This window comes from Leucopleurus acutus (assembly GCF_964270905.1).
Source record: "Leucopleurus acutus genome assembly, chromosome: 18".
NCBI classification, from domain to species: domain Eukaryota; kingdom Metazoa; phylum Chordata; class Mammalia; order Artiodactyla; family Delphinidae; genus Leucopleurus; species Leucopleurus acutus.
In genome coordinates this window covers 8,765,836-8,786,553 of record NC_139160.1, presented here as the reverse complement: position 1 = coordinate 8,786,553, position 20,718 = coordinate 8,765,836, and the positions used below count along the sequence as shown (strand labels likewise).

General features: G+C 35.5%; 1 protein-coding gene across 1 annotated transcript in view; it reads right to left on the bottom strand.

The window, feature by feature from the left end:
- Positions 1 to 20,718, bottom strand: part of BRCA2 (BRCA2 DNA repair associated) — a 53,400-nt gene that overhangs the window by 8,799 nt on the left and 23,883 nt on the right. The window contains exons 13-24 of the mRNA XM_082859348.1: positions 19,736 to 19,805; positions 11,950 to 12,359; positions 11,301 to 11,482; positions 10,364 to 10,551; positions 8,578 to 8,748; positions 7,729 to 8,083; positions 5,844 to 5,999; positions 5,596 to 5,740; positions 3,428 to 3,549; positions 739 to 937; positions 349 to 512; positions 119 to 257 (exon numbers count right to left, since the gene is read on the bottom strand). Coding sequence (XP_082715474.1) covers positions 119 to 257; positions 349 to 512; positions 739 to 937; positions 3,428 to 3,549; positions 5,596 to 5,740; positions 5,844 to 5,999; positions 7,729 to 8,083; positions 8,578 to 8,748; positions 10,364 to 10,551; positions 11,301 to 11,482; positions 11,950 to 12,359; positions 19,736 to 19,805 — 2,301 coding nt within the window. The remainder of the gene's footprint in view (positions 1 to 118; positions 258 to 348; positions 513 to 738; positions 938 to 3,427; positions 3,550 to 5,595; positions 5,741 to 5,843; positions 6,000 to 7,728; positions 8,084 to 8,577; positions 8,749 to 10,363; positions 10,552 to 11,300; positions 11,483 to 11,949; positions 12,360 to 19,735; positions 19,806 to 20,718) is intronic.

The following is a 20,718-nucleotide window of genomic DNA, read 5'->3' as shown; positions in this document are numbered from 1 at the left end:
CTAGTTACCAAACTTACCTATTAGTAGCTCCAATGAATCACAAGGAAGACAAATTTTAAAATATAATGTTTTTCAAAAGCATCAATAAAAAGCTACCATTAAATACACTGTGTATTACCTATTTTTTTCACAACAGAAACTACAAATCCTATTAGGTCCACCTCAGAACAAGGTGGCTGGAAGCCTGGATCCAATAATTTGTTGAAGTGAAGCAGCTCCCTTGGCTGATAAACTTGTAATAGAATTTCATCTGAAGCCTACAAGAAAAAAAAATATATCAGTATATGTAGATTCAATAAACAAATACACATCTATCAAAATTGAAAAATCATGATGAAAAATTTATACCGGTAGTTGTTGATACTGCGTTTTTTTTGTTGCTGTTAACTGTATGTTAGCTCTTTTGGATTTACTTTTAGATTTTGATGCTGCAAGATGATAGATTCTGTATCTCTTTCCCTCTGTTAAGAGAGAATATAAATCTGATGATGGACGCCAGATACTCAACACAACTAGAGAAAGAGGAAAAAGACACAATATAAGAAATGATAATCATTGAGAGTCTTGTTTGAAAATAAATACTGAGGACAATAAAGGTCTAAGGGTTATATTATCTTTTGTGGGTACTGGTAGCCCATTTTTGCTCCTCTTAACATTTTATCTACCATTTGAAATAATTTTATTAATAATAATTTTTTAAACTTAAAATTGATAAAAACAAAAACTTTACATACTGACCTGAATCTTTTTCCTTTCTCTTACAGCTCGTGATACGCAGCTTCCACACAGGTGTAACATCTCTTGGTAAAATCTGTTCCCCTTGCTCAGCAGACTCCATAGCCTTCCTGAGTTCCACATGGATCTGGGCTTGCTTCTTATCATTTAACGTCTGTCTGTGATTATTCAAGGCTCTTAACTGCTCTTCACTAAAATAACCCTGTGTCCATTGAGTACATTGAGGCAGATGATTTTGGAATAAAAAGCAAACAAAATAGAAACAAACCACCTCATCTATTGTAAATGAATCTCTTTAAATGGGGTCAAAATACAACAGAATTTAGTTCACTTTAAGGATGTGACAATATAAAAATTGAGATTAATGTACTCAGCTTATCACATAACAAATATTTTCAAGTGACTTAAACAGTTTACTTATCTTTGTGACAAGTTTACCTAGGGCAGGGCTTCCCTGGTGGCACAGTGGTTAAGAATTAGCCTGCCAAGGCAGGGGACATGGATTCGAGCCCTGGTCCGGGAAGATCCCACATGTCACAGAGCAGCTAAGCCTGTGCACCACAACTACTGAGCCTGTGCTCTAGAACCCATGAGCCACAACTACTGAGCCTGTGTGCCACAATTCCTGAGCCCGTGGGCCACAACTACAGAAGCCCTCAGGCCTAGAGCCCGCGCTCCACAATAAGAAGCCCACGCACCGCAAAGAAAACCCAACGCAGCCATAAATGAATGAATGAATGAATAAATAAGAAAAATTTACCTAGGGCCAAAACAACCCTTACTTATAAATATACTCTGATAATCATAATCATCAACACTGACATTATAAATGGTTAACATCTGAATGCCTATTATATTTGAGAAATAGATCTATGTGTGGGTAATGTATTAATTCATTTAATCATTACAATAATCCTATGAGGTAGGTACTATTCCTGTTTCCATGTGGTAGATGATGAAACTGAGGTACAGACAGAATAAATAATTTACAGAGGCATATAGGCAGGGGTTGACTCAAGGGGACTCATTCTTATCCCCCTATAGTATAATTTCATTAACCCTGGAACAGTAGATACAATTTAAAACAAATATGTACTACAAGCACTTATCTCTGCCTCTACATTTCTCTCCCAATCATTTAGCAAACTGGTGTTTGAACGTCCTGGGAACCTCACCCAGTATTAACAAAAAAAAAAATCAACCAAAAATAAAATAAATAGAAATCCTGACATATAACCTACTAGACTGCCGCTGACTTACCCATGTTAATACCCTAATCTATACTGAGAAGGGAGATTATGAAATCCCTGTGCCCTACAAAGGTCTTCCTAAATAGGCAGTGTTTAGCTTAAACATGAATTAAAAAAACAATATGTGATTTCAGAAGTCCCACAATACTAAACACTCACTGAAAACAAGTCCTCTTAACAGGGTATTTTAGAAATTGATGGCAATTTTTCCCTGTGAGAATGATTCAGTGACTCTCATAGAATCACATAAACTTAGAACCTTAGAGATAAGCTACTCTCAGGCTTTCCCCTGGCAGATGGCAGAGAGGAGGTCCGAGAGAGAAATCACCTGTCCAGCTACACAGGGGCAGAGCCAGGTCTAGAACTTAGTCCTCCAACTCTCATTCTGCCCCATTTCTCATAAGTAAATTTTATAAAAGGAAACCAGAATAACATTTTGTTAAATTTTATGGATGAAATTAAAACTATCTTCATAAGCTTCAACAAACATAAAGAGACAGAGGCAAATAATTTCTCAGGAGAGCGTAATAAAGCCTTACAGACTTGTAGCAAGTATACTCACAGGCTTGAAAATCAGACTCACTTCCCACAGGGAGAATCTGAGTTGTAACATTTGGGAATATAAGGGAATTCTGTTCAAAATAGCACTGCTCACTCTCCGAGCAGAGTATTCTTTATTTTGAGGTCCCATTATTTAAGAAATTTAAGGTTATATACAACATTTATTGTCATCAAATAAATGAGATTAATCAATAAACTGTTTTCCTAAAATTTCCCCTCCTCCCTATTTTGCAAACTAATCCTAGAATTTGCATTAATTAGATACCCAGGTGTCTAAAAATTTAGGAAGTAGCCTACCTTAATGTATGAAATGATATTCTAATAATAACATTTACATAGAACTGTTAACAGTACCCTTTACATACATTATCCAATTTGATCCTAAAACATCTTTTGTGCCCATTTTATAGCTCTTTTATATCCAGTTTGCTTAGCTAATCAATGGTTGAGCCATGATCTAAAGCCTATGCTATTTGTAACACATTTTTGTGCTTCTGAAAGTTTTCCACCTAAGTATCCTTAAGGTAGAGGATTATGAAATAAACTCTACGTAGGATCTGAGAAAGAGCTGAGAACATGGAAACTGAGACAGTGCTCTGAAGGTACTTGTTTTATCTTAAAAATAAGCAAGTTTTGCCTGCATTTTAAACCATATTTAATATATAAATTATTTAACCCTCTCATCCTCTATTTGGTACAGAAGTAGAAATGTAGCACCCTGGTTTGGTACATCACTGAGGACCCCATCACTGAGGTACACATCCCTTGGAGAAACACAGCATTTCAACACAGTGCTTCCTGTAATGGCCAGATGAGTGACTATAGCTTTCCACCTTGAAGGATGAAGATTAGCCTCACTGTAGGCCAGCTTACTCTCTCACCTCAAGGTAACTTGGGTCTGGTGAATCCTTCACAGCTTCATAAAGTTCTGCACCATCTTGCAGAGCACGGACTTGCTGTCTTGTTAGTGCACGTGATGGTACACATCGTTCTGTTATATTTTCTAGGAAAAAAGCAACACTAATTAGCTGAACTATAAATTTAAGAACTCTGAAAACTAGAGAACTCAACAAAAAAAATACCCAAAGAAGGAAGGTTAAAAATAAACCACTTATCTGCTAAAAGTTCTCCAGGAAAATTTGAAACTAGTGTATTCATGGTTTAATAAGTTCTCCTACAAAGAGTTTACTCCATTAGCGCAATTTGTAAATTTCATGATTTACATGAAATTTACATGATTTACATGAAAGTGATTTCATGTAAGTAAATGATTTCAAGATTCACTTAATTATGAGCTAGTGATAATTTTAAGCAAATCAAATATTGAGTCCCATTTTCCTGCAAATTTATTTAGAACATGGAGTTAAACAATGAAGAAAATCATGAGATCCACCTCCTAGAGTAATGGAAATAAAAACAAAAATAAACAAATGGGACCTAATGAAACTTAAAAGCTTTTGCAAAGCAAAAGAAACTACAATCAAGACGAAAAGACAACCCTCAGAATGGGAGAAAATATTTGCAAACAAATCAACGGACAAAGGATTAATCTCCAAAATATATAAACAGCTCATGCAGCTCAATATTAAAGAAACAAGCAACCCAATCCAAAAATGGGCAGAAGACCTAAATAGACATTTCTCCAAAGAAGACATACAGATGGCCAAGAAGCACATGAAAAGCTGCTCAACATCACTAATTAGAGAGCTGCAAATCAAAACTACAATGAGGTATCACCTCACACCAGTTAGAATGGGCATCATCAGAAAATCTACAAACAACAAATGCTGGAGAGGGTGTGGAGAAAAGGGAACCCTCTTGCACTGTTGGTGGGAATGTAAACTCATATAGCCACTATGGAGAACAGTATGGAGGTTCCTTAAAAAACTAAAAATAGAACTACCATGCAACTCAGCAATCCCATTACTAGGCATATACCCAGAGAAAACCATAATTCAAAAAGACACATGCACCCCAATGTTCATTGCAGCACTATTTACAATAGCCAGGTCATGGAAGCAACCTAAATGCCCATCGACAGATGAATGGATAAAGAAGATGTGGCACATATATACAATGGAATATTACTCAGCCATAAAAAGGAATGAAATTGGGTCATTTGTAGAGACGTGGATGGATCTAGAGACTGTCATACAGAGTGAAGCAAGTCAGAAAGAGAAAAACAAATATCATATATTAACGCATATATGTGGAACCTAGAAAAATGGTACAGATGAACCGGTTTGCAGGGTAGAAATTGAGACACAGATGTAGACAACAAACGTATGGACACCAAGGGGGGGAAGCGACAGGGGGGGTGGTGGTGGTGTGATGAATCGGGAGATTGGGATTGACATGTATACACTGATGTGTATAAAACTGATGACTAATAAGGACCTGCTGTATAAAAAATAAAATAAAATTTAAAAAAAATAAAGAAAATCATGAAAAAATGCAGAACATAAAATTTTCTGCAATAAAAATGGTAGATAAAAAAAGTAAAATTTCACATCCTTTAAGCATAAAACACTATAATTTTATTTTTCAAATTGATGCCACAGGGAAAATAAGCTCTAGTTCCAGGTATAAAAACATAAAGGTCAACAACTACAACAGCAAAAATGCAAGTTCTATAATGTAGATAAGGACACAGAGGAAAGAGAATGACAAACAGCTTGGGGAGAATAATTTGATAGTTCTTTCCCTTGTTGCTTTTTTTACTCTAATACCAAAAATTGATGCTACAAATACTTTAGTACTAAAGCTTACGGGCCAGTTTAATTAAGACTTCTGAAAAGTGCTGTAGGTATGTAATGTTTAATTGCCTAAGACAATTTGTGAGGATCTAAAAGCTCATTATGTTGAATAAAGATGTGATATTTTGGGGCCAATTCAATGCTTATCTGTTTACCTATGTAACTTTTTTTTTCAAATCAGAAAAAATTCAGAATTAGAAAAAAAAATCTATTACTCAAAATAAAGACAATTCACCCAGTTAGAAGCCTCTAAAACTCTGAAAAAAAGATCTTGTAAATACAACTCATTTTACCTTCATGCTCTTCAAATTCTGCTTGAATTTTAGTGAACAGGGCTTCCAGTTTCTTTTGTTGGGCTTCTGCATATTTTGTTGCTTCCTTTTCTTCTTCTCTTTCATTGCGAAATATGTATAATCCAGATGATGTCTTCTCCATCCACTGTAATAATGTGTCAAACAGAAATACAGGGTAGGGAGCAATCATTCAAATTAATTGTCTCTAAAGAAAGAAATACAGAGTAAGTTTCAAGAATACATCATACCTGTATAGGGTATGCTCTTTGAATAATTATGTCAACACAACCAACATTTCCTCCGTCGCTGAAAAGTGATGACAAGGGAAGAGGAAAAGGTCTAGGATTGGAAAAGAATCCGAGTTTGGCATACCAGCAAGCAGGCCGAGTGCTGTTAGCAGAAATCTGGACAAATTAATAAATTGATTTATAAGTTAAATATATACCTGTATTCAATTCTATTTCAGATTTTATAATAATTTTCCTGCTTTTACGGCTGACACCAAATCACCTCATTGTGAAATTTCAGAATGATGGAGACAATCTTAAAAACGTCTTAGGAACAGATCACATAGTAAAGGACTGGGAATAAGACCAGCACTGAACTTAACAGAAACTATACCAGAAGCAAGAAGGTAATAGAGGAAATGTCTTCAAAATTCTGAAAGAATTATAATATTTCAACCTCAAATTCTATATTCAGCCAATCTTGTAATAAGATAAAAAAAAACTGCATGTTTCCTTTCTCAAGAAGCCTCTGGCGGTTGTGTGCCCTTAAAGCTAGGGAATACATCTAGAAAGGTATGGAATGCAGAGTATAGGGCTTTCTAACTCAGAAAGAGGTGAAAATAATTTCAAGAATAACTGTGCAGCATACATAGAAGATAACCAGTTCAGAACTGAGCAGGAACATGGAGAGATCCAAGGAATCTCCAAGAAAAAGAAATGGAACTGATAAAGGTATTTTAACATAGTGAGACAATTTTTATATGGCTCCTGTGTGGGAATGAGTTGGTAATAAGGATAAAGAAAATTAAGAAAGACAAAAAAGACAAGACAGTTGATAACTCCAGGGAAAGCAGTAAGTTGTAAAGAAAGGAAATGTAATCATGGTATACTGTATGCTGAGTTGCAAAAAACATTTTTCATAGTCATTATAACATAAACATTGAATACTGACTTCACTCCTCATCTTTCATAGCAGGAAGCTAACAGTTAATGTCTAAACTGAAGGTGAAAAGAAGACCTAACAGTATAAGCAAAAGAAGCAGCCAAAGGGATTGGAAGTGGCTGCCTTTGGGGAGCATGAAGGGAGGTTAGGCAGGGTTGCATCAGTGACTGCTTTTGTGTATGTGGGGCTATATACCTTATTTTACTTGAGTTTTGAAATTATGCACATATATTGATTTGATAAAAACAAAACAAAAATTGAAAGCCAGTGCAACTTTGGTATTCTAAGCAACATAAAACAAAAGCCTGTTTCAGCTTGACTAAAAGCAACCCAAGTTAATGACAAATTATCTCTTTAACTTAAAAATGATTGATTTATTAAAATGCTTTCCTGAATTACAGTGATCCAGAATACAACAGAAGTAAATTCTTTACAAGGTTACCTCAAAAGTGAATCTGAATGTGCAACATTAGCAGTCATTTCTGATAGCAATATTACAGACTATTCAACATGACAAAGTCCTGTTATCTAGGTTTAAATCTACATAGAGATGAAAGGTGTACTTTAGTATTCTATATCCAAGAATCACTGAAATCTAATGTTCTAATCATACTGGAACAGAGATTTGGCCAAGTAATCACAGTGGAAGCAGAGCAATACTATGAGAACAACATGAGGGCTACAGGTACCAAAATCAAACATCTGGTGCAAATTTACTCATGCTCTTTAACTTGCAACTGCATTATTTCAGCTCAGTAAATATCTCTGGCTTTCCAAAACCACAAATATTTAACTATCTGAGAAATATGCCACTTAAACTAATAACAGTATCAGTACATTTTCAAGAAACGAAGCATCCTTAATAGGCATAAGTAAATTTTAAAATTTAAATGTAAACTCTCTCTAGAATTTAACTGAATCAGTGACTGATTTTTACCAAGAGTGTACATTAATTTAATTTACCTTTAACATAAGAGATTCTGGGGCTTCAAGAGGCGTACAGGCATCAGGAGAGCCCACCAGCTCTGCTCCGTGAATTATGATCTTCTGACCCACAGTGAGTCTACTGTTCTTTAAGAGAGCTAAGAGGGGAGGATCCACCTGGGCCTTAATAGCATACCATCCATCTGTAAGTTCGACAACGGCCACTTTTGTGGTATCCATACTATTAATTTTACTGCTAGAAGTCTCAGATATATTTGTGCTTAATGAAATTATTTCAGAAACACAGAGAATAAGTGTTTTTGCAGCTGTGTCATCCCTTTCCATTATCTTTTTTATAGCTGATCTTCTGCTTCTATCAATTTCCATATCATACCTAAAAGGAAAAAAAAGAATTATTTTAGGAATTGTGGGTCTAGAATTTCATTGTAAAAAAAAGTCACCGAATAATTGAGAATAAAAATTAAATACCTTTATTGAATACTGAGACTGAAGAGAACTTAAAATTTGGTAGCTGGTAATATATTAAGTTTTATACTGCTAAAATATGAACTAAATATTAAAACCCCCAAAATGCAAAAATTCTTTACTAGCAATCCCTGAAGAGCCGATCAAATTAGTAATTCATATTCTTCTCATGTGCCAAGAGGTTAAGGAGAGGGTGGGAGAAGAGGGAAGCATAGGGTGTATGAATGTGTGATTGCTCTTAAGTGGGGGCTGGAGGGTGACAAGAGAACTGCCCTATACAACTGAACAGCAGTGTGGGATGGCAGCTGTCACCAACAACTGGCTCTGATGTGCAAGTCACAGACAGCACAGAAGTCTGACCCATACAATATATGATTACTTAATATAGCGCTTTAAACTTGCCTGTATTTGAGTTGAAGAAGTACCCTTTCTGGGTTTAGGCATCTATTAGCAAATTCTTTAGGAAAGGCAAATTCCATAGCTGCCAGTTTCCATATAATCCATCTATAATGATTATAGACCCAAACTCTAGAAATAAGCTTTGGATCCACACCTGGGGTGTCACACAGAGCTCTGAACAAATAAAGGTAGAAGAAATAATAAAAACCAGGTAAGATGATACTGAATTCAATAACCCCGACTATTCTTTGCACAAAAACTAAATTGTACAAGATCATTCAATAAGTTGTTATGAGTTAACGTAATAAGTATTATAATTTTAGAAAATGACATGTATCAAAATATGCTAATAAAAATTTCACTTAAAATGTTAGTCAATACAATTATTTCAACTGGAAAATGAGATCCTTACTGTAAAATAATTATATTTTAGATTATATATTTCTTATCAAAGAGATTGTTTTTAGAAATCACCTAAGAACTTCCTTCTCTAGTCCTGGTTCTCTTCTTGATATCTGCTCAAATCTACAACTCCTCCTCCTTTCCCATTCTCACTCTCAGCACTACATAAACAAGTAATTAAAAGAGAACTTCCATAAACTTCCACCCTCCTATCTACCAACCACTAGCATCAGTACCCTTACACATTGCCTTCTTACTCTATTTAAAAAATTGTATACCTCTCCTCACCTAACTCTCTCTTACCCCCTTTTTCCAGCTTTATCTTCAAAGTATTTATCACTTTTTAATATATTATACCATTTACTTATTCCCTTTTAAAATTTTCTTTCCCTGTCCCAAACTAGAATATATGATTTATTAGAGCAGAGATTTTTTTGTTTTGCTATCCCTAGTACCCAAGATAGCATCGGACACATAGCAGGTTCTCAATAAATATTTGTTGAATGATCAAAAACACAGCTTGAGCCTCAACAACGCAGTTTGAACCATGCCCACCTGATTACAGAGTAATCACTCAACCTCTACACTATGCAGTCTACCTAATACAATTAAGTGATACAGCTGTTACTTTTCCAACTAGAATCAACAGCTGATATTTGTTATGTGGGACAAGTACCAAGATGTTAATAACATTCGTGTTTTAAAATACTCCAAAAACATAACAAAAATTTAAGAAAAAAATATTTTAACACTTTTCTCAAAACTATAAACTTAAAAAGATATACTGAGATCTCAAAAATAAGGGCACAGGAGAAAGGTTTCCTATCTCTTGTCATTGGCATGAGGTAATACCTCCCTGATAGCAAACATTTAAAATTATGTTTGTATAAACACTAGAATCCTAAGAGGATATATAGTTCCTAAACTGTTGATTTTTTAGGGCACTGGAGTTTTCTAGTCACTTGGTATTACTGATATTTAAGTATTTCTGTTTAACTTTATTTTTTATATTTTATATTTACTGAAATACACAATGAAAGAGAATATCCACACAAGTATACACATGTGTGTGGGTTTACGATAAGGCCAACTCACACTTAACCTTTCTTATCAGTTTTTATTTTATAAAAGCTATAATGTCCTAATTTAAGAAAAACCAATTCACTAAATCCTAAGACAAACCAAAATTCACTTTTCAAAAGATTTCAACAGAATATCAAGTGAACCACATGTACTTAAAATGATTCAATGTATAAACTTTTGATTTCTAGCCAAATTTTTAAGTTCAGGAGAGATAAGGAAAGATAAAAAGGGACTTGTGAGGAAGAGAGAGATGATGGAACATACAAAAGTTAGTTAATACAAAATTTCTTTTTGCAGAGAGTACCTATAAAATTCTTCTTTTCCAGCCATTCCATCATTGGAGGGTATGAGCCATCCACCATCAGCCAACTGTATTCCCTTTCCAGCCCATAAACTTTCCTTACCAAAATAATCCTGAGTGTGAAACTGAAAAGACTCTGCATTTTTGCTGTTAATTTTTACACAATGTTTAGAAACACCGTACCTATATAGCTGCACAAAATAAATGATAGAAAAATTTGATAATGAGTAAGAAACATCAAACAAAAGAATGTTTCACAGAAAAAAAATTATAACACACCCAAACTGAATCTACCCAAAGTTTTTCATTTAAATATGAAAATATTCACTATAAAAATATGTAACTTACTTACTAGAAGCCAAAAAATTTTTACATAATATAAATGACCTATACATTCAAGAGTCTGCTGCACCTTTCCCATTCCCCTTATGTACATGCCTCCTGCTACATCTGCCATAGGAAGTCGTTGTGGGGATAAAAAAGTAATTTAATGTTTAAGAAAACCTCTTAAGTTAAAAAACTCAGAAGAGGCCCAGACTCTCACCTCTCCATTGCTCCAAATTCCAACTAGATAGTACTGGCTTAATAAGAATCCTTTTAAAAATGTAAATGGCTCTTAGCAGGTTCAGGGTTATGAGTCATTCACACTTTAAATTCAATGAGACTACTTTAACACCCAGCTGAGAGCACTTATAGTAATAAAATGAATACATTTTGAAGGCGAAAGAGAAATTGTAATTTTGAAGCACTGATCACTTTAGGATAAGACAGCAGAGGAGAAGGAGGTTGCCACTGAAGGCTGATTAGGAAGCAAGATGATTTTACTCATCCATTTCTGCATCAATTTGTTTTCTTTAAACAATTTGAAGATGCCAGTTAATGAGATAAAGTTACACATTGCTATAAAAGCTATTAATTAGCATTATAGACAAAAGCATACCTGTTTATGAGAACATGCAGTGGGGACTCGGCTTTCTACTGCTACTTTCAGAGAGATTCTAGGCATAGTGGATGTTTTTGCAAGATACAGACTGCCTGGCTGTGGAAAAATACGTTGCCTTTGTTTCTTTTTAATTCGCATATCCTGTATATCTCTGGCAGTCTGAAGATTTGTAATTAAATCTATTAAAGAATAAATAATTAACAAAAAGTAAAATTGAATATAAAATTTAAAAGCACAACCCTTGTTTTATAAAATGATATATATCAATTTGCTCTAACTTTAAATCTTAAGGGATGAAAAAAAGTTTCTACTTGATAAACGTTTCTAAAAGAACAGAAATAGATTATTTTTATTTCGAATTTGGAAGAAAATTAGTAGCCTGATAAAAATCATAATCCAATAATAGCTGTCCTAGACTGCATGTCTAATAGCTTTTTTTTTTTTTAAGAAGAATGTCTACAGTTAGCTACCTTTGAAAGAGGTAATTTAAACTTAATCTTTGGACAGAAATATCTAAAGCAATACAAAAGGTTTTGAAATTAGTAATCATCATAAAAGGGGCAAAAATCCTCAAGGTGTTATTTAACATAAGAAATATATATATCTGAAAGGCAAAAATACGTCAACACAAATTTTCACACAATACCTAAAGGTTCTTCTTCACCCTTTGTGAAAAGCATAGCTGTTGTTTGATGAATTTCACTGTCATTAACATTATTTTCACAATCACCAGAGCCATGTTCATCTATGTTTTTTTGTTTTTGTTTGTTTTCCTCGAAATTAGTATTCCTGTTAACACACTGTTCATCTCTGTGAACATGCGATTTAGTTTTAAAAGGTGGGACAAAGACTTTCATTGGTTTGCCTGTAGTTATCGAGTGTCTCCTTTTTTCATTTCTTGGGGCAGGAACCTTACAAAGTGGCTGCCCTGAAACTGATAAACTGCTTGAAGACTTTTCCAAGGTTGGGTGTTCAGAAAAATGAGATTTAGATAGAAATTCTTGACCAGATGCAGTGAAATTTGGATTCTGCATTTCTCGCCTTTCCGTACTTGTGCTACAATGGGGAGAAAATATTTAAGCTTGATTATTTACCAGTAAATGTACATATATATATATATATATATATAAATGTTTTGGAATATGTATTTTTTTTCGTAGACCCTCAATTGCTACATGGCAATCCTATTCTGGTAACCGTTCTGCATTTCATCATGGTTGCCCTCCAAAACAATACCACACTCTCCAAGTCTGTAACTATCTCTCACACACTGACTCCCAGCCTTTGACTTTACCACCTACAAACATGAGAGAAGAGAATCTGTCAAACCTGGATTCCCCCATCTGTCTCTTCCAGGTCTATCACAGCTCCTCACTTACCTCCTTCGCCAGACATCTGTCTACCCGTCCTCTTCTCATGGTAACCTCTTCACCTGTATTCTTGACCCCATCTAGTATCCCAGTCTCCTCGGGAGCCCCACTCTTGCAATGATATTCCATCTCCTTCCTTTCTCTATCATCTGTTACACCTTTTTCATTCAGAAAGCCTTGCCCACTCTTGACTTTTTTCTCAACCTTATCTCCCTTTCAAGCGGATACTGTTATGTACCCCTCATGGCCAACCTTTCTCCATAGGTAATCTAAACTAGCTATTTTCACTTCCTCACTTTCCACTCTCTGAACTCTCATTTTCCCCACTATTCAACAGAAACTTTTCTCAATAAAGTTGCTAATGACCTCCCAATACCAAAATTAAAAAAAAGCTTCATGTGTAAACTCATTCTGCTTGACCTCTAACAGTTTTCACAACTTGTTCCTTTTTAAAATTCTCACCGCGAATATTTACACCACGATTGTCCCTCTTTTTCTTTCTTTCCTTTTCTTTTTTAACTGTTTTTTTCTTCTTTCTCTTAAAAATCTTCCTGCCTCCAAAGTTGGATTTCTTCCCTAGACACTTCCCCTGGGTGATATGAGTCATTTACATTGCTTAAATTACCATCTAACAATAAAAATATCAATCTGTATCTTTATGCCCGACACTCCCCAGGTGTTATTCCTATACTTTGAACTGCATCTAGTACCAGACATCCCTATCTTGATGTTCCACACTCATCTCAAACTAAGCATGTCCCAAACTAAACTTACCACCTTCCCTAGCGTACATGTTCTTCCTCGATATTTTGTTGAAAACCCCATACTTCCTTTTACCCAACCCTAAGCCCATGGAACTTGAAGTTACCCTACAACTTATTTAGTTATCCATTCATCTATCCAGCAAATATTTAATGTGTTCCTACTACTTTCCAGGCAGTGTTCTGGCTGGGGGATATAGTGACAAATAAAACAAATTAATAGAGTCTACATTCTAGTGGGGGGAAACAGACAAACAAGTAAATATGTCAATTGGTATTATATATGCTATGGAGAAAATTAAAGCATGGTAAGGGGGACAGGAAGTGTGTCCAGCAGAAATAAATAAACGATATTTTATATAGGCTGGTAAGGAAAACATTATTGACAAGGTGACATTTATACAGAGACCTAAAGGAAGTGAGAGGGAAAGCCATGAAGAGATTTGGGAGAAGACTGCTACAGGCAGAGTAGACATCACGTACTGGGCTAGACACAAGTATGCCTGGAGCAGAGTAGGCAAGGGGAAAGTTAGCAGGTGAGACTGGAAAGGTAGCAAAAAGGCCAGATCACAAAGAACCTGGGTACCATGGTAAGGACTTCTGGCTTGTACTATGAGATGGGAAGTCATGGAACAGTTTTTGAGTCCAGAAATGACATAATCTGCCTTATATTTAAAAGGATCCCTCTGGCTTCTTTGCTGAAAATTCACTGTGTATAGGGAGGTGGGGGGGGAGGCAAAGTAGGAAGCAGGAAGACCAGTTCTGTTGAAATAATGTAGACAGTTTTATGGTGACTTGAACCAGGTGTTAAGGGTGGAAATGGTGAGAAGTGATTGGATTTGGCGTATATTTTGAAAGCAGAGTTGTTAGACTTTTACATTTATAGGAAAACAAGTAAGGGGAAAGAATATCAGCTTTGGAGATGTTACATTTAAGATATCTGTAAGTCACCCAAATAAAAATGTCAAGTAGGTAGCTGAACGAATAAATATGTTGTTCAGGGAAGAAATCTGGGTTAAAGATATTAATTTTGGAGCTGTCACCAAATAGATGGTATACAGAGTCATGAGAGTGGATGAGATACTAGGGAGGAAGGGCAGGAAGAGAAGCCATCTGGAGCTGAACCATGCGGGTATTTAACCTTTAGCAGTTAGGGGAAGAATTAGCAAAGGAGAGTAAGAAAGAACAGCCAGTGGGATAGGAGGAGACGTAAGACAGATGTCCCAGAAGCCAGAGTAAAGAAAACGGTAACTGGTAATCTTGATGAGGGGTAGTGGGTAGTGATGAAAGACTGGGATGGGCTCAGGAGAGAAAGGGAAGAGATGAAGTAGAGAAAGTGAGTTGAGACAATTCTCATGAGATGTGCTTTAAGTGGGGCATAGAAATGGACTGGTGGGATAAGAGGAGTCAAGAAAGGCTTTTCTTTTCAAGATGGGAGATTTATAGCAACTACCTACACTGATGGGACTAATCCAGTAAGGTGGAAAAGTGATCAATGCAGGAGAGAGAGGGGACAATGGCTGGACTGGTTTTCTTGAATAGACCTAGATGAGATCAAGTGCACAGGAATGAATAAACCTGTGTACTCCAAAACTTACTTACACTGATTTTTCACATATTGTTTTTAAATATGAAAAATATTGTGAAAATGAGGAGTTTGCTTTGCAAGTTATGATCAAGACCTCTATTTGAATCCACATGGAGATATTTTGCCACTCTCAGTTAATGACTCTCTTGCCAAATCTTGAATCTGTCTTCCACTCACTCTCTGCTCTCTACCACATGTACTAACTAAACTAAGGCCTTTAGTTCCTTACTAATCTCCTTGCAACCTTTTCTCTCTGGTCTGTTTCTAAAACACGAATCTGGTTACGTCACGTCTCTTCTTAAACTTCCAAAGACAAAGTATCGCCTATCCAGGTTTCGACTTGTCAGAAATGACATACAGGAGGCTTCCTTCTTGGTCCTACTCTCTCCATTTCTTTGTGTTTCCTCATCCTCAGCCCACCCCCAGCCTGCCAAATCCCATGATGAAAGTCACACAACTTCTTACTGTTTCCAGATTTGGAATGCCCTCTTTAACCAGCATTCTTTACATTCCATCTAAAGTACTTTTCCTATTAAACTTCTGTCACATAATTAAGCTGCCAATTTTTCTGTGCTCTCACATCACTTTATTATATTCATTTTAGTATTTATAGCACAATAATTCTTTTCATGCCTGGCTCCAAGACAAGCAATCTGACTTGGACTTACGTATCTTTTCATCTATCAACACAGTATAAATTAGATACTTCGAAAAGGTGCTTAATACCTGTTTGTTAAATGCATAAAACTATTTTCCCATCATATGAGTAAATTAAGGTAATATGTAGATAAGTAAGCATTTACTTTATTTTTAATATTACAACCTACTTTTGAAAATGAAAATTTTAAAAATCACCTGGATTTCTATATTCAAAACATGTATATTAGTTGCCTGCTGAAAAATATATTCCAGAATACAGTTCGATGCCTTTTTCAACAATGTCACAAGTAGTTATTTTTGAAAAGATAACATTAATGCAATTTAAACCATATGTTTGGGCTTAAAAATTTACTATTAGAAAAGATTTTACAACTGCTGTCTACAATTTGAGATGCTTCTGTGCTATTCACATCCATTATCTATAAGTGACACCTCAGTAACTGCTTCTTCTGGGCTTTTTTCTATTGAAGAGCCACCATGGAGAATGAAGATTTAGCTCCCACAAGACCACTTCCACTTTACCAAACACTCTTTCTCTCTCTCCTTTCCTCATCTTCCCAAGTTATATATTCGATTCTGTCAATATTTCACATTTATATTATGACTAAATACTTTTTACAGCTGAGTGTGTTATATTAGTAAAAAGTATATGTGGTATTAATATGTAGTACATTCTCATTGTAATTCCTATCTTTACAACTTTTGCTTTCCACTGGGTTATTATTTTTTTAAAACTCTGCTGCTTTTCTATGTACCTATCATTCATTCACACCCAAACTCTCAGCTTTATACATATAATTCTCTTTTCATTCTGCTCCTTGAATAGTGTTTCTTCTAAGTTATTTTCATTAGTTTGATTTTTGGTTATTTCATTTTTGGTTTTTGTGATGTTTGGTAATCTTTGGTTGTCTGTTCATATTTAAGCATCGGGGATCACAGAGCTGTCTGGAAGCCTTTGGTACACCGTTACTGATTGTAAGCAACACCATAGATTAACTGGAAGCTTCTAATAGTGGAAACTTAGCTACCAGCATTCTGGAAGCTGAGTGGGGGAAGAAGACCTGGGGAGGAGAGCCCCCCAACATTCCGTGTGCACACATTAACCTGATCCCCTTGCCTTCAGTATATTACTCCTGCCTTCCACTGTGCCTAGTGTGTTCAATAAAGAAACCCTGTATTGTACCCTCCCTGGACAGTTAACCTCTAGTCTTTTGTTAGACTGCATAAGAGGTAGTGCCCAGCTTCATGGAGTGAAGGAGGGGATTTGACGGCATCTTAAATAGATTTTCAACCTATATACCCTTACTTTGGCTCCTTCTTCACCACACAATTATTTTTTCTTTCTTTTTTTTCTTAATTTATTTATTTTTGGCTGTGTTGGGTCTTCGCTGCTGTGTGCGGGCTTTCTCTAGTTGGGGCGAGCAGGGGCTACTCTTCATTGCGGTGCACAGGCTTCTCATTGTAGTAACTTCTATTGTTGCGGAGCATGGGCTCTAGGAGCGCAGGCTTCAGTAGTTGTAGCTTGCGGGCTCTAGAGTGCAAGCTCAGTAGTTGTGGCGCATGGGCATAGCTGTTCCACGCCATGTAGGATCTTCCCAGACCAGGGCTCAAACCCATGTCCCCTGCACTGGCAGGCAGATTCTTAACCACTGTGCCACAAGGGAAGTCCCTCACCACCCAATTCTGAAGATTCACCAGTTCCTGAGCTTCTGAGGCTTCTTTAGTGTAAAATGGTTGGTTCTCTCCTCTCCCCACTACCACTTTCAAATCAGTTTTCTCCTGTATGTATGCTCTGAACAATGTAGTCACTGTGGTCTCTCCTCTCCCATTCTCCCTGTCTTTGGGGAGGGGACGTGTGTGTGTGTGTGTATGTGTGTATGTATGAATTCCTTCATGGTTGTTTTGGTAAAAATTTGAGAGGCAATTAAAGTAGGTGAGTATGCTCAATTCACCATCTTTACCAAGAAGTTTCTTAATACATTAAAATACTTCAGATTCTGCTTTAATCTTTTTCTGGTAGGCAAACTCTCCCAGGGCTTTATTCTACCAAAATGGTCTGGGTACCTGTCTAGGTTTAGCCACACAGCTGTAATTCTGGGATCTCCCCCTTCTGTATAATCCTGATGATTCCCTTTACTTTCTCCTATGTTGAATTCCTGTTTCTTAAATCCTATATCTTCCTCCTTCTGATTTATGGACTTTAGTTAGCTCCCTGAGAAAAGTGTGTGGGAGACAAACCTTTTGATACTTTACATCTGAAAAATGTCTATCCTCACACTTATCTGATATTTTGGTCAGTGGTAGAATTCTAGGTTGAAAATCATTTTCTTTCAGAATTTTAAAGGCATTGCTCTGTAATCTATAACCTTCTAGCTTCCACTGTTAATGATGAGAGGACTCATACCATTATGACTCTGGAAACTTCATTTGAAACCTGATTTTCTAAAATTTCACAAGGATATACTTTAGTACAGGTCATTTTTATTCATGTGCTTACTCAGAGGGTCCTTTTAATCAAGGAAACTCATGTCCTTCTGTACTGATAAAATATCTTAAATTATTTCTTTGAAAACTTGTATTTCTCCTCTGTTACTTCTTTCTCAAAGTCCAAATCTTCAGATGTTAGAGCCACAGGACTGACTTAAAATTACCTTTCATTCTTTTTTCATCTCCTCTTCTTTTTTGCACTATATTCTGGGAGTTTTCATAACTTTTATCTTCTATTTCTTCTACTGAGTTAATTTATTTGTGCCATCATATTTTTAATTTCCAAGAGCTCTTCTTACAGCAACTTGTTCTTATTTTACAGATGCAATATGTTCTCTTTCCTGAAAATATTAGTACTTTTTTTGAAGTTTTCTTCTTGTTGCATGGTCTATTTCCTCTAAGTTCCTTTTCTGTCCTTTGGTTTTTGTACTTTGGATACTATCTTTCCCAGAGGCTTTCTTCCAATGACTAGTGATCCTTGATTATCTATTCTCATTTAAGTGTGAAGCACTGAAGAACTGACTGGAAGCTGTGTGCTGGTGGGCTTGTCAGTTGTTGGCTTCACTGTCTGGTGATCTGGTATGCGGTTTAACTTAAGTAACCACAACTGTCAGTATTTTTAGTCTTTTCTATTCCTGTTACCCACAGAAACAATCGTCTAGTCTTCCGCCTAGAGGCCTGGCTGCCAGCCTCTGGGAGCCAAGTGTGGGAAGGAGGCTAGGGAGTCTCACTACTCGACATCCAGATTTTTACTTTATCTCTCTTTTCAGAATCTTCCCCCAACCCCATCCCCAATTCAGAATCCCTCCAATTCATCTTCTCCAGAGAATGACCTTCTGGTCTTTTGACAGAAGAGGGATAATTGCCTGCCTGCAGTGGGGGAGGGGATGTAGATGTCTCTTAAACAGATTTTCAACTAATCTTCCTATTTTCTACCTCACCTTCAGAATTACATGTTGCTGCCAATTTGAGTCTTTCTCAGGTTCTTTAGGGGAAACTGAATAGCTTCTCTGCTTGCTCTAATGTCAGGTTTTAGCTTTCTATGTCTTTCTAAATCATTTATGATTTTTAGCTTCTAAAATTTTGTTGTTTCTTCTGAAACAACACTGTACTTACAGATTTATACATTAAAAAAAATTCTCTTAGTAACTAATAGGGTTTTGAGAGGGAGGAGAGATAAAAGCATATTTTCAACATATGCCATCTTTAATTTTTCTTTCACTTCCACTAATATAATTGAGATATAATATAGGCCACTTTTATTAATTGGTTTTGAGTAATTTCCGTAATCTCTCTCAACCTCAGTACCTTATCCACAAAATTGCAATAAATCTGTTTTTCTACTTTACAAAGTTATTAAAAATGACATAATAATATGCACAGCACTATAAAGTACTACCAAAGTACAGAATTATTTAATCCTGATGCAGGCTTTCAAAAAGGGGAAGTGTTAATGTCTGTACTGTATGTTAGAGCCAGCATTTCTAGAAATATTTATTTAAAAACCCCACATTTTTCCTATACTATATTAGTAGAATTAAAACAAAAAAATTAAACATGTCTTACCAAGAGGGTCCACAGGTAACTGGCTCTAAAGAAATGTGATGCATAAACAATCTTCTATCTTTCATTGTGCCTAGAAAAATATTATTTTACATTATGTATTAATGAAATGTCTTTTACATTATGTATTAATGAAAATCTAATGGGAGATTTTATTTCCTATGTTCATTACACATTATTGTAAATATTTACACAAAAATGTGAGAAAATTATACATTTAAAATTTTTCAATGCATATAATGAATGCTTAGTTAATAACCATCAAAAATTTGATTCACAAATTGATAATGATGAATACCAAATAACTCACAGTGCAAACATATATAAGAAATCAGTATAAATTTAGTCAGCTGATGTTAATCATAACTCAAATGTGTTAGTGAATTGCCAATGCAAATATAATATTTAAAAGTTTTATGAAGGTTGACAAGCTAAACTGTAGATATTATTCATTCTCAGCAGGTAACTTGTACTTCTTAAATCTTCAAAACTAGTCCATTAGTAGGGACGGGATTGGTTGAATAAACCAGAATACACTGATACAGCGACATGATCAAGTACTATACAACCACAAGAAAGAACGAGGACGATCTCTTGATACTCATTAAGGCATGATCTCCAGATAAATTCTAAAGTAAACAACAAACAAAGAAGGTACAAAACCATATGCATACTGATACCTTTTGAGTAAGAAAGAAACGTAATGAGAACATATATACACATATTTACTTATTTTCACAAAAAGAAACCCTAAAAGGACAGACCAAAAACCATTTAAAATAGTTACCAAGATAGTGAGGAAGGTGGTGAACAGTGTAGAGGAGATGGCGATCAAAATCAGGCTTCTCCAAGTAAACCTTTTTGTAGTTTTGATGAATGAACTATGTAAACATTCTATTTATTCAAATATAAAATTAAAAAAGAAAAAGCAAACCCTAAAACTGAAAACTAACGAATCTAACCTAATTATTAAATTGTTAACTGCA